The sequence below is a fragment of the Hippopotamus amphibius genome, chromosome 11 (genome assembly GCF_030028045.1).
Source record: "Hippopotamus amphibius kiboko isolate mHipAmp2 chromosome 11, mHipAmp2.hap2, whole genome shotgun sequence".
Classification (NCBI taxonomy): Eukaryota; Metazoa; Chordata; class Mammalia; order Artiodactyla; family Hippopotamidae; genus Hippopotamus; species Hippopotamus amphibius.
The window spans coordinates 37765822-37779741 of NC_080196.1; the positions used below are offsets into that span (position 1 = coordinate 37765822).

General features: G+C 51.1%; 1 protein-coding gene across 1 annotated transcript in view; it reads left to right on the forward strand.

Moving 5' to 3' along the window:
• The window catches only part of KIF6 (kinesin family member 6), a 363044-nt gene that overhangs the window by 337582 nt on the left and 11542 nt on the right, over positions 1-13920 (forward strand). Inside the window, exons 17-19 of the mRNA XM_057698188.1 lie at positions 8681-8765; positions 9893-10028; positions 12417-12514. Coding sequence (XP_057554171.1) covers positions 8681-8765; positions 9893-10028; positions 12417-12514 — 319 coding nt within the window. The remainder of the gene's footprint in view (positions 1-8680; positions 8766-9892; positions 10029-12416; positions 12515-13920) is intronic.

Here is a 13920-nt window from a genome sequence, read left to right on the forward strand (position 1 = left end):
TACTGTTCTCCCCGTTTCTATAAATCCTCACAATGGAGAGAGTTCTTCTCCTGGCCCTGGAAGAAACGGGGCAGCCCAGTCACTCAGTCGTTCATTGTCAATTACCAGCAAAACAAACAACAACAAAAACAACAGAAACCCACACCGGTCATTCTGTATTGTAACTAGAGTCTCAGTAGTTCGAATCGCACCCGAAGAGAAGGCTTCCCTCCCTTTGCCCAGCTAAGGCTAACCGCCAGGAGAGGGACATGGTCAGCTCCTCCTCTCTCTAACTCACCTCCCCCCTCAGCCTGCTAAGCTGTTTCCCCAGAAGGAGTTGAACAGAAGAAGGAAGGGAGGAAAGGCAGTTGGTAAAGAGCTCCCTTATCTGGCGCCGTTGTGACATGGCTGTGTGCCCTCTGGGACCAGCAGATGTTCAAAGCCGACTCTTCCTCATTCGTGGTACTTTCACAGGTCCCTGGAGGCCCCTCACCCACACTTTCCTTGACTCATTCAGACAGTTGCTTGCCTGCACAGGTCAGGGCCCAAACGGGAAGCAGGTGGCAGTACTCAAATGAGCTACTGTGAAGAGAGTTGGCAAAGGTGTGAACAGAGGGTAGGGAAACCGCAAAGGAGATCGCAGTACCCCAGAGGTAGTAACAGCCGCTAGGCAGGAGGCATCAGGCCTCAAACGGCAAGGGAGTGAGCAGTTACCATACCTGAAGACAGAAATGGCTGTGCAGAAAGGCTCTGGCCATGGATAGGAGCTGTGACCTTCAGTCAAGCAGTGCCTCCAGCCTATGCCTCCTGCAGAGGTGTCTGGGGAAAGAGATACCTCAGGCTCTCCCCACCCACACTCCAGTCACTGCCCGCGTCCCCCATCGGCTGAGCCCAGCCAGAGGGCGGAGGGAGAGGAAGCCCATTGTTCTAGCAGCCCTGCTGCGGGGCGAGTAGCTGAAGAGCAGGAGAGGGCAGAGAGTGGATTTGGAGAAGCAAAAGGAATAGGCCCAGCTCTCCCAGGCTTCCTATGGTCCACCACCAGGTGTGTTGCCCCTAAGGTGCCTCTAGGTGGCTTTATTAAAAGGGGTCTGAGTCGTAGGTGGGGTGCCGGAGGGTCTGAGTGCTGTGCTGGAACCGCTCACACCGGATCACGAGCACTGACCGTGTGCGTCTCCGCCCAGCTCCAGGTTCAGGAGCGTCGTGCTGGTGGCTTGAAATCAGCCACACCGCAAACGCTGGCAGACGCTACACATCAGGGCTTGTGCTCTTCAGAGAGCTGGTGGTTCCACATCGGCCAGCATGATCTCAGATGCCCCAACCTGACCCTCCTCCGTGCTGGAGCCGCGCTGCGCCTGCTCCTGGCTCAGCAGAGGCCACGCCCCACCCTCTAGAGCAACTGAGGGGAGTCACACTTCTGTCCACACCACACACACACACACACACACACACACGGCACACACCCTGCACGCACACACACCACACAGCATGCACACACACACCCTGCACACGCACACCACACACCGTACACACCATGCACACACACACCACACACCATGCACACACACACCACACACCATACATGCACACACACACACACCACACACCATGCACGCACATACACCACACACCGTGCATGCGCACACACCATGCACCATGCACATGCACACACACCACGCACCATGAATGCGCACACACCACACACCATGCACATGCACACACACCACACACCATGCATGAGCATACACCACACACCATGCACGCGCACACACCACACACCATGCACACGCACACACACCACACACCATGCATGTGCACACACCATACACCATGCACGCGCACACACCACACACTATGCACGTGCACACATCATGCACACACACACACCACACATCATGCACACACACCACACACCATGCACACATGCACACACCACACACCATGCACACACACACACACACCACACACCATGCACACACAGATTCCCAAAAGTTCTCAATGAGTTTTCTGAACCATCTCCTTCAAACCTGCGCTCTGCCTTGGGAAGGACCTCTGCACACATCACTCCCAGTGAGGAGGATGAGGTCGGCTGAAGGCAAACTACTAGGGTCTTTAAAAAAAAACTCTCCAGAAATTTCTTATGGCCCTATTCTGACATTAATGTGCGCATCTTGGTTGCCTGGACACTCTTGCCATCTTACTTTGAAAATGTGCCAGTCCTACTGTGTGGTCTGTCTCCGAACTCACTTTTGACTCTGAAGTATAACAAAATTTTGCCAGGAGAACAGATTGGCTTACAAATTGGCTCGTAGCAGATAAGTTTTCCCAAAGTGAAGGGAGACAATTTCATTAAGGATTCTCAGTTTAGTTCCTAAAAATCTTGAAATTTCTTTTATAAGCCAATCAAGAGACTCGACCAAATCCCACGCGTCATTGTCACTAGAGGTTTTCAGAGGAGGAAGGCCCCTGCTCACCCTCACAGGCGTGGGGCAGACTGCCCTCCCCAAAAAGTCTTATGTGTCCTGAGAACACGCCAGGCTCGCTGGGTACAGTGTCACAAGGATGTCACTGGGTTTTAGGGACTCCAAGTTTCCTGCTAATGTCTCTCTGAAAAGCCCCTGAGACTAAGGCATGTGGTCACCACCAGTCAGTGAGGCTGAACTGCCAGAGGATAGAATTGCCCAGGGACTTGGGCTCGGAGAGAAACCCTGAGTTCAGAAATGTCAGCTCGCTTCTGAGGAGTGAGGAGGCCTCAGTGGGCTGGATGCAGGCAGAAGCAGCCTCTGCACAGACCTGCCTCTGGAGGGGTGGGGAGAGGGTGCCAGGAGCCTCGGAAAGAGGGTCACCATGCCAGGCTCTGGGTGGGTGCAACCAGAGTTTGCTGACCGGAAAGCAGAGAGGAAGCTGGGGTCCCAGCAGAAAGGACTGCAGAGAGATGGGAAGAGAGAGCTCACGTTTGAACAGAGGTGACCGTGGCCGGGAAGTGAGTAAGGAGACTAGAAGCATCTTTCCTGTGAATGCAGGATGCTCCTGGGGTCTCCCTTGTATTGCAAGTCTACACTGACCCTCTGTGTGGGCCGCATCCTCCTCCAGGGGGAGCAATGCCAAAGGAGAAAGGCCAGCATCCCAGGGGCCTGGTCGTGGGCAGAGAGGCCCAGAGTGGATGCAGAGGAGGGAAGGGATGTGGCCAGCCTTCTGTGAACAGATTCCAGGCATGTGGAAGGATTTTGATTGTACTAAAGCATGTCCATCTGTGCTCTCAGAGAGTGCCCCATTCTCCCTGTGGGGAAAACGGTGGTGGTGAGTGAGGACCCGAGAAATAATCAGCCACAGCCCTGGGTCCTCAGGGCATTCCTCACGCCCTTGAGTCCAAGCCTGCCGTGGGCAGGGACAGTGTTACACAAAATCAACACCAAGACGGATGGTGGCACTGAGCACCCGTCAGCGTGTGATCACTCCAGCTGGCAATAAATTTGAGCCATTAAACAGGGAATAGTCTAATTGCGAAGCCAGAATCTCTGCCTCTGAGCTGCTGATCATTGTGGTAATTGAGCGACTGACATCACCCATCGTGGGGAGAATAGACGCTTTGACTTCTGAAACAAGGTGAGGCTGAGTGATCTAGGTCCTGTGAGACAGTTTAGCCCAAGGAGGCCCAGAGTGGGTGTTCAGGAAGCAAATCCTTAGTCGGATAGCTGAGGAGCCCCGCTGGAATGCCTCCGTGGCTCTGCTGTCTCGTCTGCCACGGTAGATCCACGTAATAATTCACGACCTCCTCCCACACGGGACACCAGCCTTTGCTCTACAGAAGCCCACAGGGCCCTTTTTGACTGGTGCCTGGTTGGAAATTTCAATACTGCCTCCCTTAGGACTCCTAGCACACGGTTAAGGAGACAAGCAGGCTGGCTCTGTGTATTCTGGGGACTGACCTTGGGGGGCCAGACTCCCGTGGGTAATGTGAGTAATGACAGCTCCTCTCAGCAGGCGAGCTGCAAATGCACAGTGGGACCAGGGTGCAGGCCGTGGTTTCAGTTAGGAAAGGGCAGTCTGTACAGGCCAGCGCTTGGGGGAGAGACTGAGGCTTTCTCTCAGTCCCAGCCCCACATCTGAAAGGCATTCATGGAAAAGAGCATCACCTTAAGATACCAAGGACAAGTCCATACAGAGTGAAGTGAGTCAGAAAGAGAAAACAAATATCGTATATTAACACATATATGCGGAATATAGAAAAATGGTACAAATCAACCAGTCTGCAAGGTGGAAATAGAGACACCGATGTAGAGAACAAACATATGGACACCAAGTGGGGAAAGCAGGGAGGGTTGCAGGGGAATGAACTGGGAGGTTGGGATACAAAACTGTACACTCTAAATATATGCAGTTTATTGTATGTTAACTGTATCTCAATAAAAGTTCTTAAAAAAAAAAAAAGATACCCAAGACAAGTCAATACCAACTTCAGTGATCTGCCTCGTGGCTGCCTTCATTATGCGAATCACGTGCAGAGGAAAAAGCACCAGCTTTGAAGTTAGACAGAGCTGGGTCCTGACTCCAACTCTCTTTACCAGTGGTGTGATCCCGGGGAAGATTACTTCCCCTGTCAGAACTCAGTTTCCCCATCTGTGATGGGCTTCTTAGATAAGAGCCACAGAGCAGCCACATGGTGGCTATCATTATTCAGATTTTATCTACCTCCTGCAAAGGCCAAGTGCAGGCAGCTCCAGCCCTACAGGGACTGTGACCTCCTTGCTGCAAACCCCTGAGCCCCTTTGCCCCACAGTGGCTTCCAAAGGTCTGGAAGGTGGGCAGGGGGCAAAGGGCTGTGCTGGCCCCCGTATAGCATCCTATCTGAACCCCTGCAGGTCCTGCATCCTCAGTGACTCCTGCATGGTGTACTTACATTGAAACTGCAAAGCCTTGAATGATGTTTCTTAACAAGGGGTGAGCATTAAAATCACAGGGTAACCTACCATCAAATCCTAACTCAGAATATCTGGGGTAGAGCCCAGCAGTCTCTATGCTTTTACAAGCTCCTTGGGCGATTCTCAGGTGCACCCCCAGTACAGAGCCAGTGAACAAAAGAAATGAGATTCTGCACATTTCAGAGTTTTCAGAGTTTTGAGGTTCAGTGTGTGTGTGTGTGTGTGTGTGTGTGTGTGTGTGTGTGTAGGGTATAGGGAGGTGGGAAGAGGAGTTATAGTGATCTTTCCGGTGCCCCCCAAATCATGCCAGGCATAAGGAGACACACAGAAGGCTGGCCTTCCCAGCAAGTGCCCCTTTGTCCTTGTGCTGCTGGTTCCAAACACCTGACACCTCAGAGGTGGGGTCAGCCCGGGACTATGCGTGCCCTGCTGGAAGTTTCAGATGCTACTTGACTTCCTCCGTGTGTGACATTCAGAACTACAGCCACTGGAATGAAGCCCTTCTTTTTCGCTTCTGTATTATGTGGAAGCTGGCTGCCTACACAGACACACAGTGTGACCTCATGGGCCACTCAGGGCTGTGACCTCCTGTGCTCCCACCCCAGCCAGTCCTGTGCTTGAAAGGAGGGCTCCCTGTGCCTCCTGTCAGGTGACTGGAGGTTCTGTCCCTGGCCGCAGTCCCAGTGGGCATGGAGACCTACAGAGCCCAGCTGCCCTTTACTTACTCCCTCTTCCTCTGTTCCTGCTCAGCCGCTCTGTCTGGTTCCTTTTGAGTTCCCAGCCCCTCTTTCTCTTGAGAGACGGCTGATAAGCCAAGCCTCAGGAAGCAGCAGAAGCAGCCAGGGGCCGTCTCCTGGTGGGGTTACAATGCATTTCACTCGGCAAACATCACTTTGGCGAGAGGCCCCTTTGGTTGTCATGGCAACGTGTATAGCGTGTGTCTTGGGGGTGTGCTCTGCCCTTGTTCTGGCCGCCCAAGTCCCCCTGCCCCAGCTTTCTTTCCCAGATCCTTTCACCACCCTGGCGCCACCTCACATTAACTATTCTTCAGTTTGGAGCAGCTTTGTCTTGACCAGCAAAACAACTACTTGGCTTTACTATCAAAGGAATAGATCACACCATTCCTCTCCTCAACACCTTCCCGCCTCTCAGCTCTCTCAAAGCCAACAGTCTTTCCAGGGCCTACACGATCTGGTCTCAGTTTCCTCACTGGCCCAGCCTTCACCCCAGACCAGGGTCTTCGCTACATCTCTCAGGGGATCCCTTGATATGGGATCAAAACATGTTAAAAGGAGGAAGGTGATTCACAGCTTTTCTTCTTTAACAGACTCAGAGATACATGTGCCCATTTCTGAAACTGTTAGGAAATATTCTATTTCAAGTCCTACCATTATCAGTTTGGTGTTGAGATACTTCCTTCAGTTTATCAGATCTGACATTTCCCAGAGAGCACAAGAGCCAGTGTACACGGGCGGCATTGAGGGCACCCTGGACGTAGAGTCTGAACAAAGCACTGGGGAGATACAAAGAGCAGAGGGACCAGTCCCTGTCCTCAAGGGGCTTCCAGTGCTTAGGCCTGGGGGACCATGGGCTATGAGAACAGGCAACCTGGCTCACTAGGGCCACCAAGATCAGGGCCACCAGCATGGGGGAAAGTGCATTCTTTGCCTGAGAAGTCTGTGGTATCTATGGAGTGAGATACTTAGCCGGTTTACAAGTGACAGGTGACACTTGACACAAGGGACAGAGAGTAACAGGTGCTGGGCAGATAAAGAACAGAATCCTGATCCGCTTAGCATATTTGTCAATGAGTTAGATAATGACATAGAAGCAGCCAAAAGGGAAAGAACAAGGCATGCCAGAATCAGGACCTCCCAGCAGGCTAAACCCCCAATAAATGGGAAATGTTGCATTTGGGATCAAAAGGACCATCACACTGAAATAGGATGCGTTTTGACAACCCCTCATAAATATAGGAACGTGTGTAAACTGACCACAGGCTTAATAGAGGACAGTGACAAAATGGCATGGCCGTGACAATGACAAAGCTGCTGAAAAACAAACATAGCATCAGGGGGCTGCCTGGTGTAAACATTTAGCTCTTTGGAACCAAAAAATAGGGTTCAAATCCCAGCCCTACTACTTACTATCTGTGTGACTTCAGGTTATTTACCGACCTCTCTGAGCTTCAGAATCTAACTGAAATGAGATGGTAATGCTCTCCTGCTGGGTTATTTTGAGAATTAGCAATTAAGTGAGCAGAGCACCCAGCCCAGTATCTAGTAGAACTTGGCAGAATATGGAATATAAAAGGTACTCAATAAATGGTCATCATTAGTAATTCATCTCTTATAGAAATTATAAAACATAAATTTTTCAAAGCTAGGAGAACTCTTCTCTACCCTGCTCCTCTCAGGCCTATCTGGTGTATGTTGTTCAGATTTAGGCTCCGTATTTAAGATCAGTTAGAAAGTCACCATATCACTGAGCCCTTAGATGAGGGAACTGGGTAGAGTCAGCCTGGGAATAAAACTCCAGACATATATGGTATTTTGTTGTTGTTGTTAAAATATTTGAACACCCATCAGATTAAGAAGGAGGCTATAACATGCTGCTCCAAAGATCCAAAGTAGAAGTGAGAAGAAGTTCGTGGGGCAGGTCTCAGCCCAAGTAAGAGGAAACAGAGCTGCCCACAATGAAGTGTGCTCTTGTGCACAGCACTGAGCCCCAGCACGAGCAGTATCAGGGCAGAAAGCACATGGCAATCCTCAGAAATGTCATAGAAGGAATTTCTGAATCCAGAGTCCTTGCAACCAACCAAACCTGGACTTGGATCCAGGCTCCTCACGTTAGCCATCTGGCCTTGGGCAGGTTAACCTCTTTGAACCTCATGCCCTTATCTGTAAAATGGGAGCAATAACACCTCCAATGAGTGCCAGAAGGATTAGGTCCAATCATGTCCGAAAGCACCTAGTGCGTGATAGAGTCTGCCCTCCAAGAAGTAAAAAGTAGGGCTGCATGACTCTTAAGATGCCTTCTGAGGCTGAGAGGTGCAGTACAACCACAGAGAGCCTCCTAGGAGGATAGACAGGCCCCACCCAGCGGGCTAGGATCCAGACAAGCACACAAGCAACCAGACCGGGTAACCTGGCCACCAGCAGCGGCGGCGGGCGTGTCTGGGGACACAGCCCCCACCCAGGACTTGCCAGGGTCGCCCAGTCCTGTGGGCGGGGCATCGGAGCGTGGTTCTCAGCCCTGGGTGCACACGGGGTTCAGCGGGCTTAGAACTACTGCTTCGGAGGGAAGTCAAAAATGGGAGGCATGATTTGCAGCTGGAGAAGTCGGCACCTCAGCTGATGCAAAGTAAGATGTGAGCCGCTTTAGTGATGCCTTCTTGGTTTATGGAGGGCTTGGTATCAGAGGAGGGGGAAATGCTATTCTGCATCTTCCCTAGGGACACGGGAGGAAATGAGTGCACTCCATGGTGAAAGGACTGGTAGCGACACAAGGAAGAATTCCCTTCCAGTGACAGATGTTGGACACTGGGAGGGACAGTGGATGGAGCATAGTCGTGGAAGCCTCCCCGGGAGCTTTCAGCCGAGCAGAGGTTGCCACCCAGAGGAGGTGGGTGAAGCAAGCTCCCATCCAAAGGCCCCAGAAGGACTCACAGGGTCCCCTTTCACCTGGGACGCACGATGACTCTGTCACCCGCCCTAAACAGCACCCTCTCCCTTTACCTTTCCTCCTCGCTGGAGCAAATCATCAGCATCTCCCTTCTCCAGGTATCTCAGAAAACACACCTGTGCCCTCGATGCCGGACCTACTGGAAGAGAAGCTGCGATCACAACTGGAGGAAGAAAAGAGAAGGTGCCCTTTCTTTTCACTGCACACACCCTGACCCCAGCCCCAGAGGGCCCTCTGGATGACCTGGAGATGCAGGGCCCGGGCAGGGTGGCCACACCCAACCCAGGCCTGCAGCTGCTCCGGGAAGTCGGTCCTAAAATAGCTGGAGCAAGTGCCGCCTTTAAGCAGGCAGTCGTGAGATGCAGGAAGCCAAGGCAAGGTGAGGCCGGAATGGGGAGCAGAAGGCCCAGCCAGACTCCAGAGCCCGGATCCCTGAATCTGGGCAGGGAGAGCAGCCCCAGCCCTGGCTGCAGCCCAGGAAGCAGCGAGTCTTGTCTGCTGCTGCCCTCTAGGGGAGCCCAGAAGTATGACCACAGAGGCTTCTCTCGCCCCACTTTTGTCCTGAGCCTCCTTATCTGCAAGGTGTCCTGAAAACATCAGACCCTCCTGCAGCCGTTTAGCGCCCCAGAATGATTTAACCTGCAGAGTGAAGAGCCTCCAGCGTAAACAGACATGTGGTCATTACTGATACAAGCTTCTCAGCTCACCCATTCATTTAGGCCTTCAGCAGAGGTCGGCTGTCTCCCCTGCCATGGAAAGGTTTGGGAAAACCAAACAAGAAACTTTCCTTGCTCTCAAGATACCAATGGTGTCATTGCCACATGAGCCACCCACCCCTGGGCTGGCTAGGCATGTACCCCAAGCAAAGCCTGTCACCCTGCCCCCGCAAGGTGGCCTGGGTTCAAACCCTGGCTCCTCTGTTTATGAGCTCTGTGCTATAGAGCCAGTTCCTGAACTTCTCCATGCCTCAGGTTCCAGGTCTGTAAAGGGGAGCGATGATAACAGCACCTTCCCCATAGGGTTGTGAAGAGGATTAAACGAGTTGATGGACAGCAAGTGCCAGGAGCAATGCCCCCCTCGGTGCACAGTGCTGGTAGTTACCCTTCCTAGAGAGGGCTTAGTCTTCTCACACACAGAGCCCCACGGCCCGCCGGACAGAAACGCCTCTGGGCCCTCACGCCAGCGCCATACTCTGGGCACCGAGGCTGCACCGCCAGGCGTCAGAGACGCGGGCCCTGCCGCCGCCGGTCTCTCTAGAGCCCTCCATCCCTGCCAGCGACTTTCAAGATTCCTCTCTGATTCCGCTACAGGTATAAAACAATGTTCACGCGCCTGAAGGCCCTGAAGGTGGAGATCGAGCACTTGCAGCTCCTCATGGACAAAGCCAAGGTGAAGCTGCAGAAAGAGTTTGAAGCCTGGTGGGCAGCGGAGGCCACCAGCCTGCAGGTACTGTGCCCCGCGCTGCCCCAGAGCCTGTCCTCCTGCGGGCCTGGGGACCGTCAGGACAGCCGGGAGGGACCAGACACGCAGCCCCATGGGGGGAGAGGGGCAGCGGAAAAAGAACGGGGCTTCCACCCACGCTGCGCGTGCTCTCAGCCCCTGCCTCCTGAAGCAAGTGCTCAATTTAGGGACAAGGGCCATGAGTGGTCGGGGCTCACTGTTTCCTTGCTAGTGTCCGATGCATAGAAAGGTGGGGGATGGGAGGTGTCGCTCCCCAAGCCGAAGAATGTGCCACCATTGCTTCCTGTGATGTAGGGACAACATTGATTGTTCTTTATTACAGTCATATATATATGTTTTATATATGGTATAAATCTTAGAAAATACAGAAAAACACAAGGTAAAATCACATTATCCCACCACTAAAGGAGAACTGATATTAACACGTTGGATTATATTATTTTTTATTTTTATGCATGTATAGCCATATGTTTTTATAAAAATAGGATCATACGTCTTCACGTATCACAAATGGCTTGTTTTTACTTAATTGTCCAGCGTGCCACCTCTTCCCTGTCATGATTCCATGACATCATTCTGATGCTGTCACTGTGCAAGCATATGGATTTATTTTAATATTTAGTCTCCTCTTGTTTAATGCTCAGGTTGTTCGGGGGTTGTTTCACTGGAAACATATTTGAAGATACATTTTTTGCATATTTTCTAGACAAATTCCTAGAGGTTCTTTATAATATTATGAAGGCTAAAATAACATGTTAGGAAATGTTAGTATAAACCCCCAGTTCCGACTGTCCTCATGTGACCCCTCAGCTGTGTACAATAAAAGAGATGACATGCACATAATCCTATCACTTGTGGGGCTGGCAGAACCCTTCGAGATTATCTAACAGGCTGATCGCTTCATTTTAAGCACAAGGAAACTGAGAGCCACAGAAGATATTTTCCCAAGGACATAACCAAGCATTAACCCATGCATTACCGGGTGGCCTCATGGTCAGACAATGAAGAAGCATATTTGGAAAAAGTTAAATGCACAAGATGACAAAACTAATACGATAGAAAAAAAGCCATCACAACATTTTAGCAGCAAAGTTATGGTTTAATAATATGTATACTGCTTTACAAATGTGTTAATTAGTAAGGTCTAGGGGTGGGCTCAGTATTTACCATAATTTCAAAGTAGTGATGAACACAATATTTCAAGATTTCTGCAACAATTATAATGTGATCTGAAAATATCTGTAATTTCTACTGGTGACAGAGTCACTGATACCACCCATACTACTGTGGTTTGTTGTCTACATTTAGTCATTGAAAGAAATGTTACATTTCAGGTAGAAGTTAGGAATAATAAAGATGTCGTTGGTTCCCAGTCATGTTCACAGCACCCTGGATTGTGTCTCTTCTCCAGTTAAGAAGCCTCCCTCATGAGGTCATCAGTGGATGAGGCCACCAGCCAATGCTGGTCCCACAGCCATCCGGCCACGGGACAGTGATAAGGGGCATCCCATTATCCCACGTGACCCAGGAAGAGTCCAGTCGGGGCTGATGAATTCAGACCATTTATTCCTCACGTAGACAGTGAAAGCCAGGGGAGCCAAGGCATAGCTCCCCGTGCCCTCCGCCCCACAGGATGTCACTGAAACAGAAGGGACCAGGTGGCCACAGCAGGGATGATGGGGCACGTGTAGCTGAGGAGCCAATTCCAGGCAGCCGCTAAGCCGTTTTACAGTCGGCAGGTGTACCCCAAGTGGGGCAGACAGAAAGCCTTAACCCTCATTGGAACACGTGAGGTGATGAGAAACTGCCTCAGGACAACCTCCGAGGGAGATGGGAGGCAGCTGCTCACCAGCCTCCCGTGCTCTCAAGTTCTGGGAGAATCGCAGGGGCTTCTGCTAAGGTTCGGATCAGCTGGGGTTTAATCGCTGCTCAGGAGACCTGTGCGGAGCTGCCCCCACCTGCAGGGCTATAGGCATCGCTCTTGGCTCTGCCAGCATGTCTCTGGGACAAGGGAAAGCAAAGCCAGAGAGCACTCCTGGAGAACTGTCAGATCACATTTTAAACACTTTTTCTTAACTTCAAAAAGTAATACACACAAAAAAAGTAATACAGGCTCAATTTGGAGAACTTAGAAAACACAGAAAAGTACAAAGAATAAATCAAACATGACTCATCCTCCTGCCGTCCACAGAGAATGTCTCCAGGCTCATCATGATGGTCATGACTGCATCTAGATTTATTTTTTTTCCCACACATGTTGTATATACTAACTTTTATAGCTAGCTTTTTTTCCCCTAAAGAAATACATCAAAGACATTTTCCCATGTCATTAGAATCACACTTATGCTGTGAAACTTTCTCTTGGACCAACAGGTAAACACCCCAGCAGTGAATTCATTGAATCACGTGAAGCCCTTTCCCCAGACGCCAGAATCCCAGCACGAAAGATCCCAGCTTCTCTCTAACAAAAGGTAAGGGGAGAACCCTGCAACAGGGTTGGGGTGCCCAGAAAGGTGCCCTACCTCTCCTCAATCTGGTCTTGATGCTCTAAGTGTAGGCTGCATGATCCAGGAAGATGAGTGACTTTTATTGTTAAATTATTTGAAAACACTCAGGCCAGCGGCTCTCACTCAGGCTTGTTGGAGCACCCCTCCCCCTGCCACCCCCTTCCAGCCCTTTCCCTCTGGCTCTGACAGCCAGGGCACCTACTGCCACAGTAACGCAGTCTAACCAAACCCTGCAAGCCCTGATCCTGCCCCCAGGTAGGAAGAAGCAGCTGGCAGTAGTGGGAGGGGAGAGGGAGGGGAGAACTGGTGTGTGTGGGGGGGGGGGGGAATGTTAGTGTAAGGCAGAGGGGGTCGACCTGCCAGGACCCAGGAAGCTCTGGTAAGTGACTCTGCCCTAGCACAGACTCCCATGAGGACACCCAGAGCCAGCGTCCCTGAGTGACAGCATGAGCCAGCACGGACTCCATTTCCCCACACCCACCTTCTGAAGGCAGGCTCCTTCTCACGCCACCCACAGTATCGTCTCTTTCCAAGCACACACCTGCCTCATCCACCCTCCACCCCTCAAACAGGCCCGGTGTCGTCACGGCAGAGGCCCGGCCAGCGTGAGTGTGACCTCGGCCTCTGCTGCCAAGGAACCATCCTTGACTGGGTCTGAACAGGAGCTGAGCACTCACGTTGGAAATGTGAAATAGAGCTTTTTAAAAGGGGTAGGGACGGGTTTGCCAGACGATGTCCTTGGTAGGATGATGTGATGAGAATGGCACTTTACCCCTATGGTCCTCTTTTCAAAAACCCATAACCTGGTTGAATCATGAGGAAAACATCAGACAAGTCCCAGTCAAATTTTGCAGTGTTCTGCAAAATACCTGACCAGTACTCCTCAAAACTGTCAAGAGCATTCTGAGAAACTGGCACACATAGGAGGAGCCTAAGGAGATATGATGGCCAAATGTAATGTGCTATCCTGGATGGGAACTGGATCAGAAAAACTAGGAAAATCCAAATAAGGAGCAGACTGTAGTTAATAATGATGTCAGCATCGGTTCATTAGTTGTGACAAATGTACCACACTAAGATTATATAATAAAAGAAACTGGGTATGGGGTACACAGGAACTCTCTGTACTATCTTTGCAACTTTTCTCTAATCTAAAACTATTCTTAAAACAAAATGGCCAGCCAGTGAGCTGTCCACCACCTGGCTGACATTTTCCCTGAACCTCTTCACATCCCCCAACCTAGCCCTCAGGGCCAGCGCTTTGGCTTGTATTCCAGCTTTAGGAAACACCTCCTATGTGAGCCCCTAAGCACCAGGTTAACAGCCGGCAAGGTGTGTTCTGTTTGGCTACCCTGGTGTTTTAAAAGGCA